The sequence below is a fragment of the Phyllostomus hastatus genome, unplaced genomic scaffold (assembly GCF_019186645.2).
Source record: "Phyllostomus hastatus isolate PE091 unplaced genomic scaffold, TTU_PhHast_1.1 phas_scaffold_1066, whole genome shotgun sequence".
Taxonomy (NCBI): domain Eukaryota; kingdom Metazoa; phylum Chordata; class Mammalia; order Chiroptera; family Phyllostomidae; genus Phyllostomus; species Phyllostomus hastatus.
Window position 1 is genome coordinate 20,778,021 of NW_025334004.1, and position 20,742 is coordinate 20,798,762.

The following is a 20,742-nucleotide window of genomic DNA, read 5'->3' on the forward strand; positions in this document are numbered from 1 at the left end:
GCATGTTCTCCCTGTGGAAATAAGCAGATACTCCTTTCACAGAAAGCCTGTGGCATTCCAGAGGTTGTAGTAAGGGGGGGTGGGGGTGGGGCAGGAGTCAGGCGCAGAAAGTCTAGAGCAAAGCCTTCAAAATAAGCATTTCAACCCAGTGCCCTGTTGCTGGCGCAAGTTGGTAGGGGAGCCGGAAGCTCGGGCTCTCCTCCATGTCAAGCTGACCTGAGCTGTTTTTCACCTGCCCGGATCTGAGTCTCCATGGAAACTCTGTCACGAGCTGCCTTCTCGTTGCTAGAGAAACACTGAGGCCTGGGCTGTGTCCGGAGCAGGCAAGAAGAAAGGACTGAAACGTTCACCTTGCTCTGATTGAACCCTCTTCCTTTTGTGGTATAAGCCTCGACATGCACGGCATTCATGGCTTATTAGCTTACCCGGCCTTTGGAGTTTGTATTTAATAACACGGCGCTACAGGCTTGGGGTGAGAGGACGGCACGGCCTTCGCTGCCGGCCTCGGTGCTCCTGTGCACGTCAGCACAGTTTTTGCCTTCAGTAATTCCTCCTCCTCCAGAGATGGAGTGATACGGAGTTGGGGGGAATGGGCGTGGAGCATCTGCACCCCAGGCATCCACAGCCCATCCCCCACAGGCCCAGTGCAGAGATTTGCCAAGTTTCCTTGTGTGTGGCATTCTTCTGGCAGTGGAAAAAGCTCTTAAATTATAGCACTTGGGCTCTAGTGAATGAGCAGTCCTCACCCTGGCCCCGTGTAATTAGCAGTCCAAGGGACCAGTCCTGATCACACAGCGCGAGGAGTAGAATTGCAGGGGTTCCTGGAGGCATGTTGTGTTTCATTAGTCCTTTGCTTTGGCCCCGTGTTTTGCAGAAAACGCCAGGTACTTGGAAGTGAAATCTCTGGACGTGAGGTCACCAGAATACACAGAAGTGGAGCTGAAACAGCCCCTTTCTCTGCCTTGCTGGGAACCGGAGGATGTGTTCAGTGAACTTAGCATTCCTCTAGGTGGGTGAACTGCACAGTCCTTCCTGAGAAGTCAGCTCCCAGACATGACGGTTGCCTAGTAAGGTCTGAGCGCTTGACAGGGCTGTGCCTCCCTTTGTTGATGTTTTCCGTGTCTGATGCAATAACCTACATCTGCAAGGTGCTACTGCCAAGACTCTTGCAACTTCAGTCTCCCGTAGGAGGGACGGTGCCGCATGGGCCGGGCCTTGAACAGCCCTGCCCTGGGAGCCAGAGCCCTGAGGGACTGTTCTCCCTGCCCGGGAGTGCTCTGTGAGGGAAGCAGCGGCCCCACGGCCGCCACGAAGTCCATCACCACGCACCGCTTTTGCTTCTGTCTTCCCCGTCTTCCTTGCCCCAGCCCTTCTGGAAACAGGGCTACCTTTTTGTCTTCTGAGTGATTAGCGTCCCTGAGGCGGTGACGGTGACGCTGAATAGGCTGCACTGGGAGCAGACTCTCTATGTAGCTAGCAGCCAGAGCACTGGACAGAGAGGGGCCTGGGCCCTGGGCCTCTGCTGCTGGGTGGCTGCTTGTCCTCAGGCAAGTCAGACCCAGGAATGAGTTTTAGTGTGGGTTTTTTTCTAGTCACTTCAAGATTTAGTACTGAGTCAAGTAAAGAAAAAGGGAGGGGGAAAGAAGAGAGACAGATGTAAAGATAGTTTTCTTGCAGGCCTTGGGAGTGGGATGTTAGAGTTAGGGTTAGGGTCAGAGTTCAAATGGTCAGGGAAGGCAACCCAGCCAGAGGCGGGATGGAGATCAGGGATCTGTCCAGGGGAGGGGCTGGCAGGGTGCAGGGGTGGGGGAGGAGGCGGAGGGGGGTTGGCTCAGGCCCCAGGCAAAGGAGTGGTGAGCCCTTGCACACAGCAGTGGGTTGTGTGTGTGGGGGGAGGTGTTCCTGGGCCTTCGTCTCCTCACCTGTAATGTGGAATTGGACGGGATGGGTGGGTTTTCAACGGTGGCCATGTTGGAGTGGGCCAGGGAGGGAGGTCAGTCATACAGTCCCCTGGGACCCATTTTCAAAAAGGAGAGCTAACTAGAGTTTCGGGGTGGGGAGTGAAGGTCCTTTAAGAAAGTTCCCCGGGGGCTTCTGACACAGCCACTAACCCGGCGACTCCAGCGTCAGCCAAGATCCTCTCTGAGTCCCTGCGCTGCCTCTGAAAGGTTGGAAGGCAGCTCGAGAGGAGTAGTAGCAGCTGCTCCGAGGGTGACCTTGGGAAGGTGCCACAGGGAGGTGTGAGAAGTCCGGGGTGAGTGATGACCCTGCCAGTGACCACGTGGCTACTCAGGCAGGCGGGGCGGGCGGTATGGAGGCTCCGCGCCCCCCCCCCCATTTCATCAAGTTTCTCTTTTTAATTTTCGTGTCCTTTTAAAAAGTTCTGATTGTTTCTCCAAGTTTAGCACTTGCATAGAGTCAGATTGCAAAGCAAGTGTCCTTTTTGGTTTTTAAGGGACACATTTGCTGCATAGCCTCCAGCACGCCTCAGGGCAAACACTGAAAAGAAGAAATTCGGGCTTTAGAGAGCGCAGGGATGACTGCGGGAGCGAGGGCCCTGAGCGTGGCCGCCCTGGGACGCGGCTGCCACGGCTGCCTTTCAGGGAGAAAGTGCCGGGGGGTCGTCCGTGCATCCTCCATGTGTTGGGGCCCGCACAGGCCCCGGCTCTGCGTGGAAACTCCGGGGAACCCGAGAGGTGCCACACACTTCGCTCGTCATTCGAGAACTTGGAATCTCACTGACACGCACACAATCAGAAATTAAGAATAAAATTCTGCTTCCTTATAATTTTTTTTAAGATTTCAGTTATTTATTTTTAGAGGTGGGGGAGGGAGGAAGACAGAGAAGGAGAGAAACGTTGGTGAGCGAGTAAAACACCGATGGGTTGCCTCCCACACACGCCCCAACTGGGGACAGAAGCCGCAACCCAGGCCTGTGCCCGGACTGGGAATCCAACCAGCGACCTTTCCCTTCGCAGGATGACACCGATAACCAACTGAGCCACACTGCTTAGGTCAGGTACCTTATAAGGCACCTTAGGTTAGGCGCCTTATAATTTGTGTCTTTTTATTGTTATTTTTCATTACAGAAAGTGTGCAGGATTACTGTAGCAATTAAAAAATAAGAACCGCCCTGGCTGGTATGGCTTAGTGGATTGAGTGCTGGCCTGCAAACAGGTCACTGGTTCGATTCCCAGTCAGGGCACATGCCTGGGTTGTGGGCCAGATCCCCAGTAGGGGGCACGTGAGAGGCAACCACACATTGATGTTTCTCTCCTTCTCTTTCTCCCTCCTTTCCCCTCTGTCTAAAAATAAAATAAACAAAATCTTTTTTCTAAAAAAAGAGCCACATAAAGTAAATATTGAATGTCATGTCTCTTCCCCCAGACTCTCCCCAACTCCAGAGGCAGCCACTGTCATATCTGCAAATAGCTTTCCTCCCACCAGAGTAGGATCACGCTATATACATAATGTTCCGCAACTTGTTCTTTAAATTTAACAGTGAGTCTTACAGATCTCGTCATGTCAGTACATAGAAAATTCCTTCCTCTTAACCACCACAAATATTCCATCTTAAAAGATGGGCCATAACTTACCAAACCATTCTACTGATGAACATTTAAGATGTTGTCAGTCTTTTTCCTCATTATTAAAATGCCATGACAGCTAAGCTTTTATTCTTATCATTTGCTGTGCAACCACCATTCCTGGTGTTTTGCATGTATTGGTAGTATCTCATTTAACTCTCCGGAAGCTCTTCTGAGGTCAGTAGTGTTTTCATTCCTGTTTTACGGATCAGAAGTCTGAGGTGCAGGGTGACAAAGCTAGAGAGCAGCCCCCCAGCCAGCGCGGCTCAGTTGGCTGGGTGTCGTCCTGCAAGCCGAACGTTTGCTGTCGGACTCCCAGTCAGGGCACACGTGCCTGGGTGACAGGTTTGGTCCCCCGGGGCTCGTACAGAAGGCAACCAGTTGATGCTTCTCTGTCACATCGATGTTTCTCACCCTCTCTTTTTCCCTCCCTTCCCCTCTCTCTAAAATAAAAAATAAAATAGAATATTAAAAAAAAACCACCAAAGCTGAAGATCAGCCAGGACTGGAGTCCGGACGTCAACCCCGGTAGCTGGACTGCGGAGCCACGCCGCCTTTGTGCTCTGCCGCCCCCTCCACGGCTGCTACCTTTGCCTGCGGGTGGTATTTCTGCAGGGCCGCGTCCTAGCCTGCGGTTGTGGGGTCATAGGTATTTGCATTTCACATTTTCGTGATTGCTAGTAAATTGCACTCCAGAAAGATTGTACCAGTGTTAATTGCTACCTTGGGTGAGATTTCTCATTCTCCACATCCTGGCTGACATTGGATATTATCAGTGTTTAATCTTTCCTAATCTGTCAGGGAGGACAATGGTGCCTCATTCTGTTTTTTAAAGCGGCCTCATTGAGGTGTAATTGATGTGCGATGAGGCCACGCATTTAAAGTGACTGTCTGACCAGTTTGGGCGAGCGTGTGCACCTGGGAGATCACCACCACAGTGGAGATAGTGAACATACTCATCACCCCTCAAATTCTGGTACTCCTTTCCAACCCCTCCCTCTTCATACCTCAGGGCCCAGGTAACCGAAAGTAACCATCTGCTTTCGGTCACTAAACACTGGTTTGCATTCTAGAAATGTATACAAAAGGAAGCAGACAGTATGAGCGTTTTTGCCTGGCTTCTTCCACTCAGCATAATTGTTTTGAGAGTCATCTGTATTGTTGGGTGTGCCCACAGCTGGTTTCTTTTTCTGTGGGAGAGGATTGTATTGTGGATATGGATATACCACATTCAGTTGATTCATTCATGCATTGATGGGTTGTTTCTGGTTTAGCACTATTACAAATGGTAGTTTTGTACTTGATTATTGTCTTCCATTAGCTGTGAGACCCATTATCTCCTTGATCTCTGGGGGTGAGGAGAGGTGTGTGGTGCTATTTTCCACATTAGGCAGGTGAGGAAACTGAGGCCCAGAGAGTCACCTAAGCTCACGCAGGGGGAGCAGGTCAGAACCGAGGATTTCTAACCTGAGGCCACCCTGCCCTGCCATTCCTCCGGTTCGGGCAGCACCATGTAGGGAAGGCAGTGCTGGGCAGCGGCTCAGGGCACAGACTGTGGAATCTGACTCCCTGGTTCAAACCCAACTGGCTGGGGGACAAAGAGCTGCTTATTTAACCTCTCTGCTTGGCGTTTTTCATCTATAAATCAGGGGTAGTAATAGAAGCCTGCCATGTAGGGTTATTTTGAGGGTTAAATGAACGAACACTTGTAAGGTTTTAGTGTCTTCCAGGAGGAGGTACTTAGAGAGAATTGTCTCTTGTTATTATTTGCCCGTGAGGTGGTTATTGAGACCTACTGTGTTTCCTCTCATGGGGGCTGCATAACCCACCACTCTCCAGGATCTGTCACTATTGCAGAGAGACTTTTACAAAGGTAGGGGACAACTTTCTGGCTTTGTCTCCATAGAGAGAATAGGGAAGCAAAACGAGGAATGCCAAGGTCAGGGCACACCATGGAGAGGAAAGGGAGGTGAGGGCCCCTTGCTCAGGAACTGGGGTGGGCATTATGGGGAGTGGCTCTGGGTGACTCCAGGCAGAGTAAGCCTGCCAAGGCCTGCTCTTAACCAGAACCAAAAAGCATTGCCTGCAAAATGAAAGCTCCCCCTCCACCCATCCCAGGCTTTACTGGGATGACGGGGTTATAATTACCCTGCCAGGAGCTATTATTAGAAAGGCAAATGCAGCTTTAATTATTGTACTTAATAGAGGCTGAAAAATGGGACGACCAAGTGGCTACAGAACTTGTCGGGGCTGCGGCAGTTTTTCTTGTTGCTGCTGCTGATTCCCTTGGCCCTCACATTCCAGAGGCCTCCTGAGGCAGTGTTGGCCCTGCAGTGCCTGTGACCACTCCCAGTTACACCCGGGAGCCTCCCCAGTCAGACTTTCTCAGTGCTCTCTTTCGACTGCCAGGGACTTCTGACCAGCCGCTGGGCGGGGGGCGGAGAAGAGAGTTGCTGCCAAACTGTGGAGTCCAGGTTCTTCTGGTAGCCATGGTGAAAGGTCGGAGGGCAGGCAGGCAAATGCATAGGCAGTTGGCTTCTGTGCAGAAATGTGTAATGCGTGTGTTGAAACTTATGTATTCTGAGCACCAGGCAAAGTGAGAAGTGCTTCCCCATAGCACCATTTGTGGTATGATTATTCGTATTTCACAGATGAGGAAACTCATCTCAGAAAGTTTGAAGATCACACTGTGTAAGTAAAGAGCTAGGTCCATCTGACTCTAAGTTTCATTTTCCTTTCACTATACTGTGGCTTCCAGGCTTCTTCTTCTTCTATTTTTTTTTTTTTGGCAGTGGAAGCTTTTGTTGAAGGCAGATCTCAGGCCCTGCTTCGTGCTCCTTGGTGGTTTCTGAGCCAGCTGCCTCCCTTCTGTGGGACTGGGACAGGGGCGGGAAGGATTCTTGGGAGACCTGGAGACTCCTGGAGGCCTCAGCCGGGGTCTGCAGTAAAACCCCAGGGCTGCTTTCCTGGTACCAGCCAGCTGGCTGATCCCGCAGGGTCTGGGGCAGGGCAAAGGGGGTAGCCCTGGTCCACTCCCGGCGGTCTCCGGGTGACGCCTCCCCTCTCCTAGTCGCCTTTAGCTTGTTTTGTGTGAGCCTCTGCCCCCTGTAGAGCAGCTGCCAGGGGCAGAACTATTCTGTAGGAATGGAGGAGAAAATGGGCCTTGCTCAATGCTCCTCTGGTGGCCGTAACCAGGAGCCAGGAGCGGTCTGTGAGGTGCGGGGTGGGGGACCTGCTCACTCACAGGCAAAGCTGGGACCCTTTGCCATCCTCTGCGGTGGGGGGTGAGGAGGGGAAGGACACGCAGCCTCCCCCCGGGGCAGTTGGGCCTGAGTGAAGCCGCCTCACTCTTGGAGCGGCTGAGGCACAGCAGCGTGCCACGTGGCCGTCAGAGAAGACTGGCTGGGGTGGCGGCCGGGCCTGACCCTCCGAGGAGCAGTCTGTCAAGGCAGGCTGTGGGCGAGCCTCCAGGGCCCCCTGCTCCCTCAGGCCTGCCCCTCCACACTGAAAAGTGGCTTTTTCGAAATGGAAAACAAGAACGTTGTAATTACACGTCTCTGCTTCTCCTGCGCACTCAGCTCTGTCTCACAGGAGGTGGGAGGGGGAGTGTGAGGGACACCCCGCACTCGGGGTCCCACACCGCGCCTGGCCTGTCTCCCTCTGCAAGCAGCTGCTGTTTCCCTGGCGTGCTGCTCCCAGCTGTGCTCTCCGCTGCACCCAGTGTGGCCAGCTCTCTGAACGCCCCCAGAAGAGCAAGCTCAGCTGAAGTGTCAGCACGTGTAGGATGTGGCCACAGCCTGAGAGCAGGTCTGAAATCTGCCCGCCCCTCTCCTTTAGTTCTGCGATGGCTCCTGCTTCTCACAGCCCTCTCGTCCTGCTCTCGTGCCGGCACTGTGCAGTCAGGGGCCGGAGGACACTGAGGCCCGGGAGGGGTTCCCCTGACTCTCCCAGCTCACCTGGGCTCTTAGCGCCCGGCCTGCATCCTCTTGGACTTGGATAATCTGTACTCTGCTGACGGTGTCTTCAGGAGGAAAAGCTGTGACCCCTGAAACACCTTGGTGGAGGCTGGAACAGCCACCAACCCTTCAAAGATGAATGGTCTGGGCTGCGACACTGTCACACTGTCGCTTCTCAGGCTGCGGGCCCCTGTTTTCCTTCCTTCGGATCAAAGCCCTCCCAGCGTCCTGGGATTTACATTAACGAATGACAGATAAAGTTCTTTTAGTTGACGGTTCAGCCGAAAACGCTGGAGAAAGATGGGGAAATGCATGTGATATACTGTTACATAAAAAAGGCAGGAGACACATGACTCTTAGGGTGTAATCAAATCTGCCCCCCCAAAAAAGACTTTTCCTATAGATAATGTGAAAGAAAATGTCTAATTGAAATGACTCTGAGTGATTTTTCCTCACTTTTGCTTATTTAAAAATTTTTCTTTCATGAACATAATTCTGAAATAAACAAGAACGAGCATTCTTCTAGAGTTCTGGTCACAACTGCTGCAAAGAAACGACATCCAACAAGCGAACTGCGAGAAACCTCCCTCCTCCTCCTGTCCCCAGAAACAGGCCCGTACTGGGAGAGTCTGGACCTAGTTCCCAGAGGCAGCTGCAGACATACACTTGTTAAGCACAGCCACCTGGGAATGAAGGAGGTTTCATTCACAGTCTAGTCTTTTGGTGCCTGTTCTGCAAAGGAGGAAACTGAGGCTTGGAGAAGCTAGGTCACCAGCCAAAGTCAACAGGAAGTGAGGGGTGGAACTCATTGTCCCCATTTATACCTGAAGGCTGCAGGACCACAGCCCCCCTGCCCCTTGCCTTCCTAATGGCCCACCTGTCCATCCCCCATCCTTCTGCAGGGGTGGAGTTCGTGGTACCCAGGACTGGGTTTTACTGCAAGCTCTGTGGGCTGTTCTACACAAGCGAGGAGATGGCGAAGATAAGCCACTGTCGCAGTGCTGTCCATTACAGGAACTTACAGGTAACCTTTGCCCTTCCCCGCCTGGCTCTGGGGGTTCTCTAGCCTCTGTTTCTCTCCTCTCACCTTCTGCCACATGGAGATCTGACTCCACCCACACTCTTCCACACGGGGGCTGCCTCCCACGTGCCCTCAGAGCATCTGTTTCCGCTGTGGTACTTAACACTTTCCATTGGGCCAGGGTTTTGTGTCTTCCTCTCCCTCTATCCCGAGTAACTTGAGTTCATGCTCACCTGGCCCATGGCTGGGGCTGACCCCTTTCACAAAACCTGGATGTTCCAGATGCAGATCCCTCTCTGGGTTTCTGTTCCCCTGTGCAGTGTCCAGGCTGGCTGGTATAGAGGCCACCGTGTCACTCTGTGTGAATGTTCATCCGTACTGCAACTCTTTGTCACAGGCATACTGTGTACCAGACACTGTTCTAGGCACTGGGGCCAGAGCAACAAAATCAAAACACTGCAGACGAAACACTGCCCTCGTGGAGTTTCCAACCTAGTGTAGGTGATAAACAATACATAAATTAAGTTTTATAGGATATCAATAGATGATATATAAAAATACTCTGTATAACTGTATTTCATACAATCTAAGGTACCATCAGTTGTAAGACACTATTTTTTATACCAACAAGAAAAAAATGTTCAAAATTAAACAGTGAGACTTCATCAGTTTCAGAGAAGTCAATATGTGAAAAAAGCATCTTAAAAACAATGAAATATAGTAATATGCTCCATCATCTATACCTAACTGATATGTAACATATTAGAAGGTGTTTTCATAATGAACATCTGGTATAGGCTGGGTTTAGTAACTTAATAGAAAGCATGGTCTATCAGATGCCCAGAGCAAGTGTCTCAAGCACCTTCTGTTTTTATTTCAGGAGTCAGGCTAATTTCTTGACACCCAAGGCCTGAACTCAGGAAGACCCTCAGGCGGGCAGCGTGCCCTAACTCCAGAGCCGGCATTACTATCGCAGCCGCAGTGTTAGAGTGGTTGGTCTGGTTCTTAACCAGAGATGTGAACCAGAATCACCTGGACGGAGTTTCCAGAGTATACGTGCTAGCTCAGATAGTCAGTAGAATTTAGGGGGGCCCAGGAATATGTAATTTGAGAAAGTTCCCCAAATTATTTGAAGTGTACCCCTAGTGAAGAGACTCAGAGGTGGGTCAATTCTCTTGCTTTGTCATTGAGGCCCAGAGAAGCTATGGATTTGTCTACCACCAGGCAGATGGTGAGTGACCAGGCCAGGAAACAGATCACCCGATTCTTAACCACTTTCCCCTTTTTACTCTATTAAGCTGGTCATGCAGACTGAGACCCATAATGTCATGGCCTGACTCACCACCTGCAGGGGACTGGCATGGGCCCTACCCAAACTCAAGCCTCTCGGTTTCCCGCCCGAGAGCAGCCGCCCTGTGACCAAGAAGCCGGGGGGCTGAGGCCCAGGCCCCAGCCGCTTCGGCGGGAGGGCAGTCAAGGCCTGACTCAGCCGGACCAAGGGTCCAGGCTGGGCTCCACGCAGCCAGCAGAGGGCCGTCTTCTACCCAGGAGCCACCATCGCCCCCCGGCCCAACTAGATGGAACCTGCAGAATGGCATCGTTGGACCGGGTCTTGGAGAGCACCTGCTCCTGATTCTCCTGACCTTGGTCCTCACACCAGCTGGCCTCCTTCAGAAATGCAGCTTCCCATACTCACCTTATGCCTGCTTCTTCATTCTCTCTCGGGCTAGGCCTGAGAATCTGAATTTATAAAGTCTTTCTAGCGGGTTTTGACACCTCGATGTGAGAGAAACTTTGGTCTCACCCAACATTCTCTGCTAGGCCACACCGCTGAAGGTCACCCAGGAAGTTAGGAAGGATGCCAGGGCCTCCCATTCTAAATCCCGTGTGTTTTCCAGGGCAGTGCACCACACGGTGTTCTGGGCCTTGGGGCCAGACACGCAGGCAGACTCACCTCCCACGGCAGGGCAGAGCCATTCCTGTGGTCCCTAGGCGTGTCCGGGCCAGACGGTGGCTAAGCCCCTTACACCTGCCAACCACAGTTCAGGTTTCGCTGTGCACCTGTCAGGGAGCCTGGAGCCTCCACCGCAGGCTTCCCAGATGGGGTTTCTGCCAGTGGCCTTGGCAGGGTGTCTTTGTCCACATGGCCTCACCCACCCTCCCCGCCCCGAGTTACACTCGTGAAAAGTGAGGAACTCAGACCCAGGCAGCAGGTGCTGGCTGACACCTGAGTCGGGCAACTTGTAAACTTAGCCCCCCGGGAGGCCTTGAAGTGAGGGTGAGGGATTTACTCTGAGGCAGGGAGCAGGTGGAAGGAGTCCTCTCTGTGCGTCTCCTGCGGGGCCCCACCCCTGGTCCCAGCCCTGCGAGAACCCACCAGAGAGATCCAGAGCAACAGGTGGAGTCGGTACCTGCAGGAAAACTAGACACCTGCTGGGCTCCAGGTCCAGAGGAGGAACGTGCCCGTATGCTGTGCACTCACCCAGCCGCCTCTCTAAATACCCCTTTCCCTTCCCCGGGGGCTGCCCCTCCCCCGTCAGGCTCGCTGACCTCTCACCGCCACCCACAGCCACCTCTGGGGAGGGCGGGTGGACCCAGTCCGCATCCTCTCGTCTGCCCCTCAGAGTCACCCGGGAGGAGGAAGGCTGCCGTCCCCATTGAACAGATTGGGGTCTGCGGCCGGAGAGGCAGAGTGACTCTCCTGAAATCGGAGGGCCGGTGCCACTCATGATACAGGGCTGCATCACCGAGTGTTCATCCTGGGCCAGCGCTGTGCTAAATGTTTTTATGGTACTTCTCCTGGGTGTCATAGCAACCTTATGTGGTAGTCCTGTTATGCCCTGCACTTGACAGATGTCAGAGGTATCGGGTGACTTGCCTGCTGAGGTCTAGGATTTGAACCCAGGTCGTTTGACAGAAGAGCCCACGCACTTGACCACTGTGCCGGACCTGGCCGCGCCCACTGCCAATCCAGTGCTCTTCGCGCTGCCCCTGGCTGCCCAGCACTTGGAGGGCCCAGCTGGGGCCCCAGACGTTTTCTCGTTCTGTCTCACCGCAGTGAATGCAGAATCCCAGGGCGGCCCGACGGTGGGCTGGGGGCTTGTCCTAGCAGTGAGTGTCCTGGCGCCGTGAGGCAGCCCCAACAGTGGGACAGAAATCCGTGGAAGGACCTGCAGGACACGCCACCTGCCAGCCTGCCTGACGGGAAACAGGATGTCGGGAGTCTCGAGTGTCAGGCTGCGGTTTCGTCTGTCCTGATCTCTCCTCCTGCTCTCCCAGCTTCCCTCCCCTCCCCCTTCCTGTACACGTGGACGTGCTGCCTGGACACTGGGCTCTGCTCCAGGAGACACGCGTCCCTTGTAACTGAACATAAAGGGGGAGAAACGTGCATAGCTTAGCGTGGGTTCTGCGTGGGCAGGCAGGCGAGGGGGCCTCAGCCCCTAGAGGCGAGATGATAGGGGAAGAGGCCAAGGCACGCGCCTCCCTCTCCTCTCCCCTCCCCTCCTGTCCTGCTGGGTCGCCACTCACCCCCTCTCTTCCTCCCTTGTCCCTCTCCCCCCACCACAGAAGTACTTGTCCCAGCTGGCCGAGGAGGGCCTGAAGGAGACGGAGGGGGCAGGCAGCCCGAGGCCCGAGGACAGCGGAATCGTGCCCCACTTTGAAAAGAAAAAGCTCTGACCTGTGCTGCTGGAAGCCGGGCGGGAGGGCCCGCCCGCCCACCCAGGTGGGGCTCCCGTGACCACCAGGACACGGGGACGGACGCCGGAGACGGAAGAACACCGGGCAGGCCACATCGCCTGGGTTTGTCCTCGGAGACGCGTGGAAACGCCCCGCAGTGTTTCCCAGGGCGGTTGCCCCGAGTGTCCGACCCCCCGAGGGTTGCCCACCCTCTCCTCGTGCCTCCTGTTTCCTTCAGACCGTCTTTTCATTTTGCTTCTCTCCCTTCTTCTCTCTCCCTCCTCCTGTGCCAAGGGTCGTTTCCTTTTCATAAAACCCAACTTCTCAGGGATTTTCACAGTGTTCAAATTCTTGATGGGATAGGACAGGTCAGGGCAGGCTGAGGCATCCAAGGAAAAAAATTTTCACAGAAGCTCCTGGGTCAAGCACTGCTTCAGTGAACCTGGGACGGTCCTGGGCGGGGGGTGAGCTGCGTGGGGGTCCGGCGGTCCCCGAGAGGGGTACCTTCAACGATCGGTTGGCAGAAGCCGGGAGTTCCTCTGGCTGGGCCCCCTTTTTGAAAAGCCCCTGATTTAATCGATGACTCTTTTGCCCTCTCAGTTATCCTACATGTCTAGCAGGGAATCTGTACAGAGGAGGAAATGAGCTCTTCATTTGAGGGGCTCTGACCGTTTCCCCAAAACTTATTTTCCTCCCCTTGATGTCAGGACATGCCAGGGTTTGTTCTATGCTGAGCAATGAATTTGCTGTAGATTCACTTCAACCGAAAACAAAAATGGAAGCATCCTCTCCCTCCAACTAACACAGTAGTTGGTAAGGGCTCAGGTTGAGTGTCGGTCTCCCTGCCACGGGAGACGCCAAAACAAGGAAATGGCACCTGCCCTTGACTCACCCGTGGTGCCCGCACTCTGGCCCCGGCAGCCTCGCAGTGGGATGGTGGGACGTGGTGTCCCGGTGCCGGGGGAGGCTAAGGAAAGAAGGCTGTGTGGGGGGCTGCCGAGGGTCTGAGGATGGCCTGTGTCTGTAGGTAGGCCCCTTCCGACGCGGCAGGAGGTCAAAGCCGTCTCAGCGTTGACTGCAGAGCTGTCTGCACGTGCAGACCTTGATAAAACGTTGTGAAGAACAAAGCCCTCGCCCTCACCGGGCTGTCTGAGACCAGAGGGCAGTGCCTTCAGGCCCCAGACAGGCTGCGGGACTCTCGTCCGTGCGAGGTTCCGTTGGAAGGCTCTGGGATGAAGGTGTAGGGGGAAGAGAAGACCTCAGGGCCCCAGAGGGGAGCCTGGTGCTGTTTCCGCAGCTGAGACACTCGCCTTGGAGTGGCTTCCCTGGCTCAGTCTTCGCAAGACAGTCCCTGTGTCTGTTCCTGACCACCAGCAGGCACACTAGAAAGAGATTGGTTTTTTTTCCTTTTTCTTTTTAAGGTAGATAGAACACTGCATATTCTGTCCTCCGCACTAAAGGCGGAAAGGTAGGGAGATTATCTGAGTTCAACACTGTTTGCCAGTGAGGAAACCGAGGCACAGAAAGGGAAGAAATGTAGAACACGCATACAATGGTCATGTGTAAACCTTGGGGCACACGGTCACCGACAAGGAGAAACCTGCTGGGAACCTGCAAGAGAAGAGTTAAGACCCCAGAGGAAACGGATCTGCTGGGACAGGTGTGGTGAGAAGAGGCTGCGGGAAGCGGGAAACCTGAACTTGGCCCCTGGCTACCTGGGGGCCTCAGAAAGGTCTGTGTCTCAGAGCAGGGTTTGAAGATGGTGGCGCAGCCCGGACCTGGTAGGTCCCCTGGCCGCCGCCTCGGGTGTTTTTTGAATCCGGCATTCTGGGAACCAGCCTCCTCCATTTCTCGGAAAACCTTTGGCGTCTGTCTTCCCACCAGAGGGGAAGCCCAGGGCCAGCTCTCCAGCCTCCTTGCAGAACCGTGCTGGGAAAGGCCTGCCACCTGGGTCAGAGGCTGGAACTGCGCATCATCAAAGAGGCTGGCAGTCTTCTCCCGGCAGAGTGGACGCTGACCCCAGCGGCGTTTCCATGGAAATCTGGATGGCTGTCCAAACAGCCTCATTCCTGAGTCATGCAACAGCTCCCTTGCTGACAGCCCGACCTTGTCCATCTTGGGAAGCTGGAGAGAGCCCTTGGGAGGGGGGAGGGGCCCTCTGCCCTCAGTCAGAACCCTCAGCTAAAAAGCTATCCAAGAATCTATATTTGCGTGTACATATATTTATTTTTATTTATTTTTATACAATCCCATTGGCATGGTCCTTCACCCACTCTGCAATTTGCTCTTTTTATTCCTACGTGTGTCATACACACCGCAGCATTAAAGGCAACTGGGAAAATACTGATTTATTTTTTAAAGTTTTTCTTCAGTGCGTGTCAACCATTTCGAAGTGTCTCCCCAGAAAGATTGTTCAAGAGCAGCTGTTACCTTGAACAGCAGACTCGTTTGTACCCTGGGTTCACACAACCGAAGGTCTATGTGATTTTCTTCTCATCGTGAACTCCTGAAATAAAGTACACCCAAACAGTATTTCCAGATAATTCGGTAAATTTGCAGTTCGTGCGAGTATCTGGGTTTCCTGTCCTTCGACAGTCCGAGGCTGTGATCTGTTGGATTTTACTTGAACTGGACCAGAGTTCGTTTTCTGAGCTTACGAGAAAAAGAAAAACACTAGTTAATTTAAGTTGGAACTTGTAAAGTATTAGAATTTGTTGGATGTCCTATAAATTGTCACTTTTCCTGATCTGTACAACTGACTGCAAGTGTTTGTTTTTACAAAAGGAAAAAAAAAGATTTTTAATAAAGAGAATGTGAAAGCTTTGAGCAAGTCATCGTCCAGAGATCTCTTCTTGACGTTCAGCTGGGGGAAGTTCCCTGGGCCCAGAGGTTGGGATGTGGTCCCTCTCGGAATCCAGAATGTTTCTAAAGGGTTGAAAAGAGAAGGCACAACAGCTTCCACCTGGGGGTGTGGTGGCATCAGATTCTTGGGGGTGAACCTTGGGAAGGGCCGAGTCTGGGAAAGTGAGCTGCTGCCCCTTTTGGAGGATGAGGTAGAAAAGTCTCTTGGTCTCTTACGCACCTGTATTCCGGCTACCTACTACACCCGTCTTCTGGTGGCGGAACCCCGTGGCACTGCACCAGAGCCAGGCCACCTCTGGCAGTGTCATCCCCGCCTGGGCACCTGCTAGTCCTGTGACTTCCTAAGTCCCTCTTCCTTGGGCGTGACAGGGGTTGGTGGTGGTGATCCCCTCCCAGGTTAAGTTAATCAACAACGGAAACACGGCTCTGCTGCCCAGCACGAGATCCAGTTTGCTTCGGGAATCTGTGCCCTGGACAACCCTCCACATTTTGCTGGTTCTTCAAGTTCTTTCTCAGTCCAATGCCAGTCTCCTAGGCCCCATTGGCCAGTCCTTTGAATGGCCTGGAACCTTCTCTGGGCCCTTCCCTCCTCTTGGCAGTGCTCCTGTGCCCACGGGGAAGGGACTGGGCAGCCTGCTGGCCCCAGAGGGCAGAGCGAGTGTGGCCACCTGTACGTGGTGGGAGCAGACTGTGGACCTGAGGGAGGTTCCTGTCAAGCCTGCTGCCGCTCCCCCACCCCACCCAGCCTGTCGGACCAAGTTCTCCAGTTCCCAGCAGGAGGGGCGGAGACACCTTCCCCACAGCTGCTGGCCATGCTTCAGCTGGCCGCAGTGGTGAGTGGGCCTAGAGCTTGTCCAGCTCCCCTCACTTCAGGAGCCAGGATGCCTGAGGGCGCCTAGTGCTGGCAGGTTGCTCCACGTGGTAGGGGGCACCGTGCACACTGTATTCTGTGAGATAGCACTGCCCAAAGCTGTGCAACAGAGACATTCTACTGGGGAGCCCCCAAGTAGCAGGCCCCCCCCATGCCTGAGTGTTCCCATTTGTTCTCTCAGGTTTCTGTGGGCCCTAGAACCTGCTTCTGAGCCAGTCAACTGCGGTGGGACCCTAACATTCAGACCCAGTCTCTATGCTCACTTCTCTGTCCGGGGTTGGCACCAGACATCCCCTGGCCTGGCTGCCACGGCCTAGGCACAGGCGTGGGCTCCTGACCGTCACGAGGCCAGGCCATTTGGATACTTAGCTTGGCCCTTGTCTGCCCTGAGACCCATGAGCCCCTCTGAATGTCAGTGACAACTACTGGCTGTCTGCGTAGGCAGCAGTAGGGCATCTGGGCTCACCCCCAACAGCTCTTCCTCATCCTGCTGCCGCACCACGGTGGTCCCACAGAGGAGCCTGTCTCGAGTGGGTTTCCAAGCATGTTGGAGAGGAATGCCTGAAAGGCCACCAAGCTCTGGCCCTTCCATTTGCAAGTGAGAAAACTGAGACCCAGAGAGGGAAAGTGACCTGCCTCAGGCAACAGAGCTTCGTAGTACAAAGTCAAGACTAGAATTCAGATCCCCTGGGTACTCCTCCTGGAGACACACGGAAGCCTGGGTTCCTTCGGTTGGCTTGTTTCATGGGGTTTCCAGGTCTAGCCCTGGTTAGACTTTGGCACCCAGCAAGGACTCGAGGCAAAATGGTTGATTTTGTTGTGCTTTGTGTGTGTTTCAGAAGCACCTGTGGCGCTTGTTAGAAAGCGATTCCTGGACCCCTCGGTGCAGTTTCTGCCCTAGTAGGTCACGAGGAAGGCGTTTCCATTTTAGCGAGCTTCATGGTAATTCAGTGCAGGTGGTGTCTGCTGCTCACACTTTGCAAAACACTGCCCCGGACTGGGGACTTCCCCAGCAGCTCCTGGAATAGAAGGAGGTTGTTTATTTTCTGGAGGAAGGGTGGGAGGGTAGTGAATGAGGCCATTCAAGGTAGGAGAAGCTCCAGCATGAAAAAGGCTTAAAGATGGAGACAGAGAGGAGACTAGTCTGGCAGAGGGAGCTGGTGGGAGCTGGTGCTGGTAGGGGTTGGCCATCTCTGGGTTGGGGGCATGTGTCAGCATTTTTTCAGTTGGTTTCATACTGTGTTGGGGCAATGGTCAGTGTTCTAAGGGTCTCCTTATCCTCGTTGGTGGCTGAGAGCATTGTTATTAAGAAGACGCCTTGAGACCTGCTGAAAGCCCTGCCCTCAGGGCGGAGAGCTGAGCTGCAGGCAGCAGGCTTTCTGGGGAGACTGGAGTCACAGGAATGGGGGGCCTGTCACCACCAGCAAGGAACCTCGGGATTCACACACCTTCTCTCCGGCCCTCCACCCACCAGCACTAACACCAGTATCAGCCCTGAGGACTGTTGAGCTTGTCTACACTCAGTGTGTGCTCTGCCGGGGCACTGTCTCTTGGCCTCTTCACGACTCTGAGAGACACGTATTGTGGTTCTCTCATTTCATAGATGGGGAAAATGAGGCTCCGAGACCCGAAGTGGCTTGCACAGGGTCAGACAGCCAGTAAGCAGCTGAGTAAGGATTCAAACCCAAGTTTTTGTGACTCAAACCATGCTTTTTAACCACTCCTCTCCACTACCTGGTTCAGGGGCGGGGTCTTGTCTCTGCCTCTCCCTAAAGCCTCCAGACCCTGGGTCCTCCAGGGGCAGCGGGCTGGGGAGATTGGAGACCCGAGGGTATCTGTCCTCAGGTGCTTATGATTGACATCTGATTGTTAAACTCCTGAAAAGGATCTCCTCAACCCCTCCCCTCAGAAAGTAGCTGAAGAAGGCCTCCAACCCCCCACACTGCCAGGAAGACAGGCAGAAAGGCTGAAGCACTGTTTTCCTTCTCACTGAGCGGAGTTTGCCAGGGGAGCCGGATCCAGGAGGGGAGAGAGGGCGGAGGACCTGGGGTGGGGGCTGTGCCACCTCCTCCTGCTTCAGAGAAGGAAGGGAAGAACCCTGGCTTGACCAGAAGGGGACTTCCCATGGAACCGAGTGCTGGCCAGACTTTGCTCTTTAACCCCTCCTTTCTGAGCCAAATTACACTGTTTATTTACCTGCCACCTCTTTCCAACAAGAAGTTGAGATGACATACAACACAGGCCATGTGTGACCAGATGAAGCCATGAGAAAAATTCTGAGTGAACATTGAGGAGAGGTTAGGGGTGGCAAGCATGTGAGCTGCAGCGTTGGTGGAGTAGTGGTAAATAAGCATGAGATGTGACTGGGAGCCTCCTGGGAGCCAAAGGAAAAAGAGGAAGCATGCTCCATTACTTGCTAGAAGAGCAAAAGCATTCCTGTTTATCTGGGGAGTTTTTTCTGCTCAGCTCTGTATTCCAGAAGACTTCTGTGGTCTGGGCAGAGGCGCCGAGAGGCTTGTGACTGGCAGACCCACGGAAATCCTCAGTCACTAAGGAAACCCTTAGGAAACCCTTAGTGACTGGCAGACCCACGACGGAGAAGAGCACAGCAGGAGCCCCTGTGGAGGAGACCCTGGGAGGCTTCCTGGTCTGTGTGAAGTGGTCCCTGAAGTCAGGGGCACTCAGTCCCGGTGTCCAGTGGCCTGATCTTTGCTCATGCCTGCCCAGCCCACCTGAGCCAGTGTGCTGGCTTGAGTTTGTGGGTTTGTGTGCTTGTTTTTCTCAATCGGTTTTCAGATTTCTCCGACTACTTGGCTGAGCTTCCAGGGGCCATGTCCATAGACAAGGCCATTGTCATCACTGCCATCTGACTGCCCAGCACACTCACGGCAGCAGGGTGCTCTGGGTGTGGCCCCTGTCCACCCTGCTCCGTGGAAAAACCTCATGGGCATTTACCCTTTGGGGTTCCCCCATGGGCTGACTGCACAGGGCGGAACCCGGCCCGACTGGAAAGCTCTCGACTCCCTCAAGACAAGCCTGGGAACTCCCTCAGACCGGTCTGATAAGGACTGGCCCCGGGAGGGGGGTGCCGGGGGTGCCACCTGCCCACTTGCCCAGGAGCTCTCTCACACTCACTGTCTGCGAAGCCAGAAGGCAGAGAACTTTCTGGTTCAGAGGCAAGCCCCTGTGCTGAAAACCCAGACCCTTGAGTCTCTGTCAAACCCACAGTGAATTCACACAGGCCTGGGCAAGGGTCTGCCTCCCTCTGCCTCAGTCTTCCCACCTGCACATTGGACATGCGCCTCGTGCTCGCCTGAGCCTGGAGCAACAGTCAGACAGGAGCAGGGACTCGCTATCATCAGTCACAAGGGGTGGGGGCGGGGGTTGGTCACTTCTGTCCCTGTACTTTCCAGGGCTCCATGCCACAGGCCTGCTGGGGACGTGATTCTGTTACCACCCTCCCACCCCCGCCAGCACAGTCTACCCTCTGCAGAGGACCGGTCCCACTCAGGAGCACAGGCGTGTCTGCAGGGCAGGCTTCCTCGGGTGCCATCCTGGTCTCTGTGGTCCTACTCCGCGTACGCCTTAGCTTGGTGTCACCCAAGCCTGTTTAATGCCCGCCTCATCCCACCCACCTTCTCACCCCCAGCCTCCTTCCGTGCCTGGCTGTGCCCAGTGCCTCTCGGGCCCCCGACAGGCTCCTCGGCTTTGCGCGTGGTCTTCCCACTCACTGCCTAGAGCCCCCTTCCCCTTTCTCTCTATTTGGAAACTATGACTTCCTTTCAAATTCTGGGTAAGTGCTCCCTTCTTCATGAAGTTTTCCTAGACCCTCTTTGAGCTCCCGCAGCTGTCTCAGCACTGTGTGCCAGGCACCGTCCTGCACCGACCCGCAGGCCTGTCTCTCAGAGCCATTAGCAGGCTGCCTTGTGATCTGCTGTGACTTTGTCTCTGCACTAGGCACTGAGTCTGCTGCCCCTATGCCCGCCACAGAACAGGGATCAATGGCTGCTTGTCGAAGTCCTAAACAGCTTCTCTGCCCCTCCCTGGGACTGTAAAGCAACAGAGGCCTGAGCCCCAGGTCTCTGCCCAGCCACCAGCTGGCTGGAGCAGCAGGGCGTGTCCTTAGAGCAGTGCCAGGGAGCACCTGCCCCCCCACCCTGCACCCCCCACCCCCCACCCCCCACCCTTGGCCCTGTTTTTCCTCCCCTGGGTTCCCACCCGCCCAGGCCTGGGAGGTGGCTCTGGTAGCTGGTGGTACAAGCCCAGCTTTGCAGTTCCTGGCTCTGCCTGGAAAGGTCAGCCTTTTTTTTTTTTTTTTTAATCCTCACCTGAGGACATTTTTTCATTGCTTTCAGAGAAACATGTGAGAGAGAAGCTTCAATTGGTTGTCTTCCCGTACCCACTGGAATAGGGGGGCAAACCCGTAACCTAGGTATGTGCCCTGACCCGGAATCAAAACCGCAACCCTTCAGCTATGGGATAACACTCCAACCAACTGAACCCCATCAGCCAGGGCAAAGTTTGGCTTTTTAACAAAGTCGGATTCTTCTATAGCCACAGAGCTAGGCTTCCTATGCCATCCTCATCTCTCTGTGTCCCCAGGGGCACCCCCTCTCCAAACCTATCTGGCCTCACCCTGCATCCCCACCTAGTCGGGCCCACCCTGTTCTCAGAGACCTTTCCAGGCAGAGCCGGGAACAAAGGATTGTTTATGACGGTTGTGTCAACACTGGGTGGGTGTCCTGAATTCACCTTGGAAACCACTCC

General features: G+C 54.3%; 1 protein-coding gene across 1 annotated transcript in view; it reads left to right on the forward strand.

Annotated features, from left to right (window-relative positions):
- RBM20 (RNA binding motif protein 20) overlaps positions 1-15,060 on the forward strand; it is a 182,700-nt gene extending 167,640 nt beyond the window's left edge. The window contains exons 12-14 of the mRNA XM_045854240.1: positions 875-1,009; positions 8,446-8,567; positions 12,132-15,060. Of these exons, the coding sequence (XP_045710196.1) occupies positions 875-1,009; positions 8,446-8,567; positions 12,132-12,242 (368 nt within the window). The 3' untranslated portion in view covers positions 12,243-15,060. The remainder of the gene's footprint in view (positions 1-874; positions 1,010-8,445; positions 8,568-12,131) is intronic.
- The last annotated feature ends 5,682 nt before the right edge of the window (positions 15,061-20,742 follow it).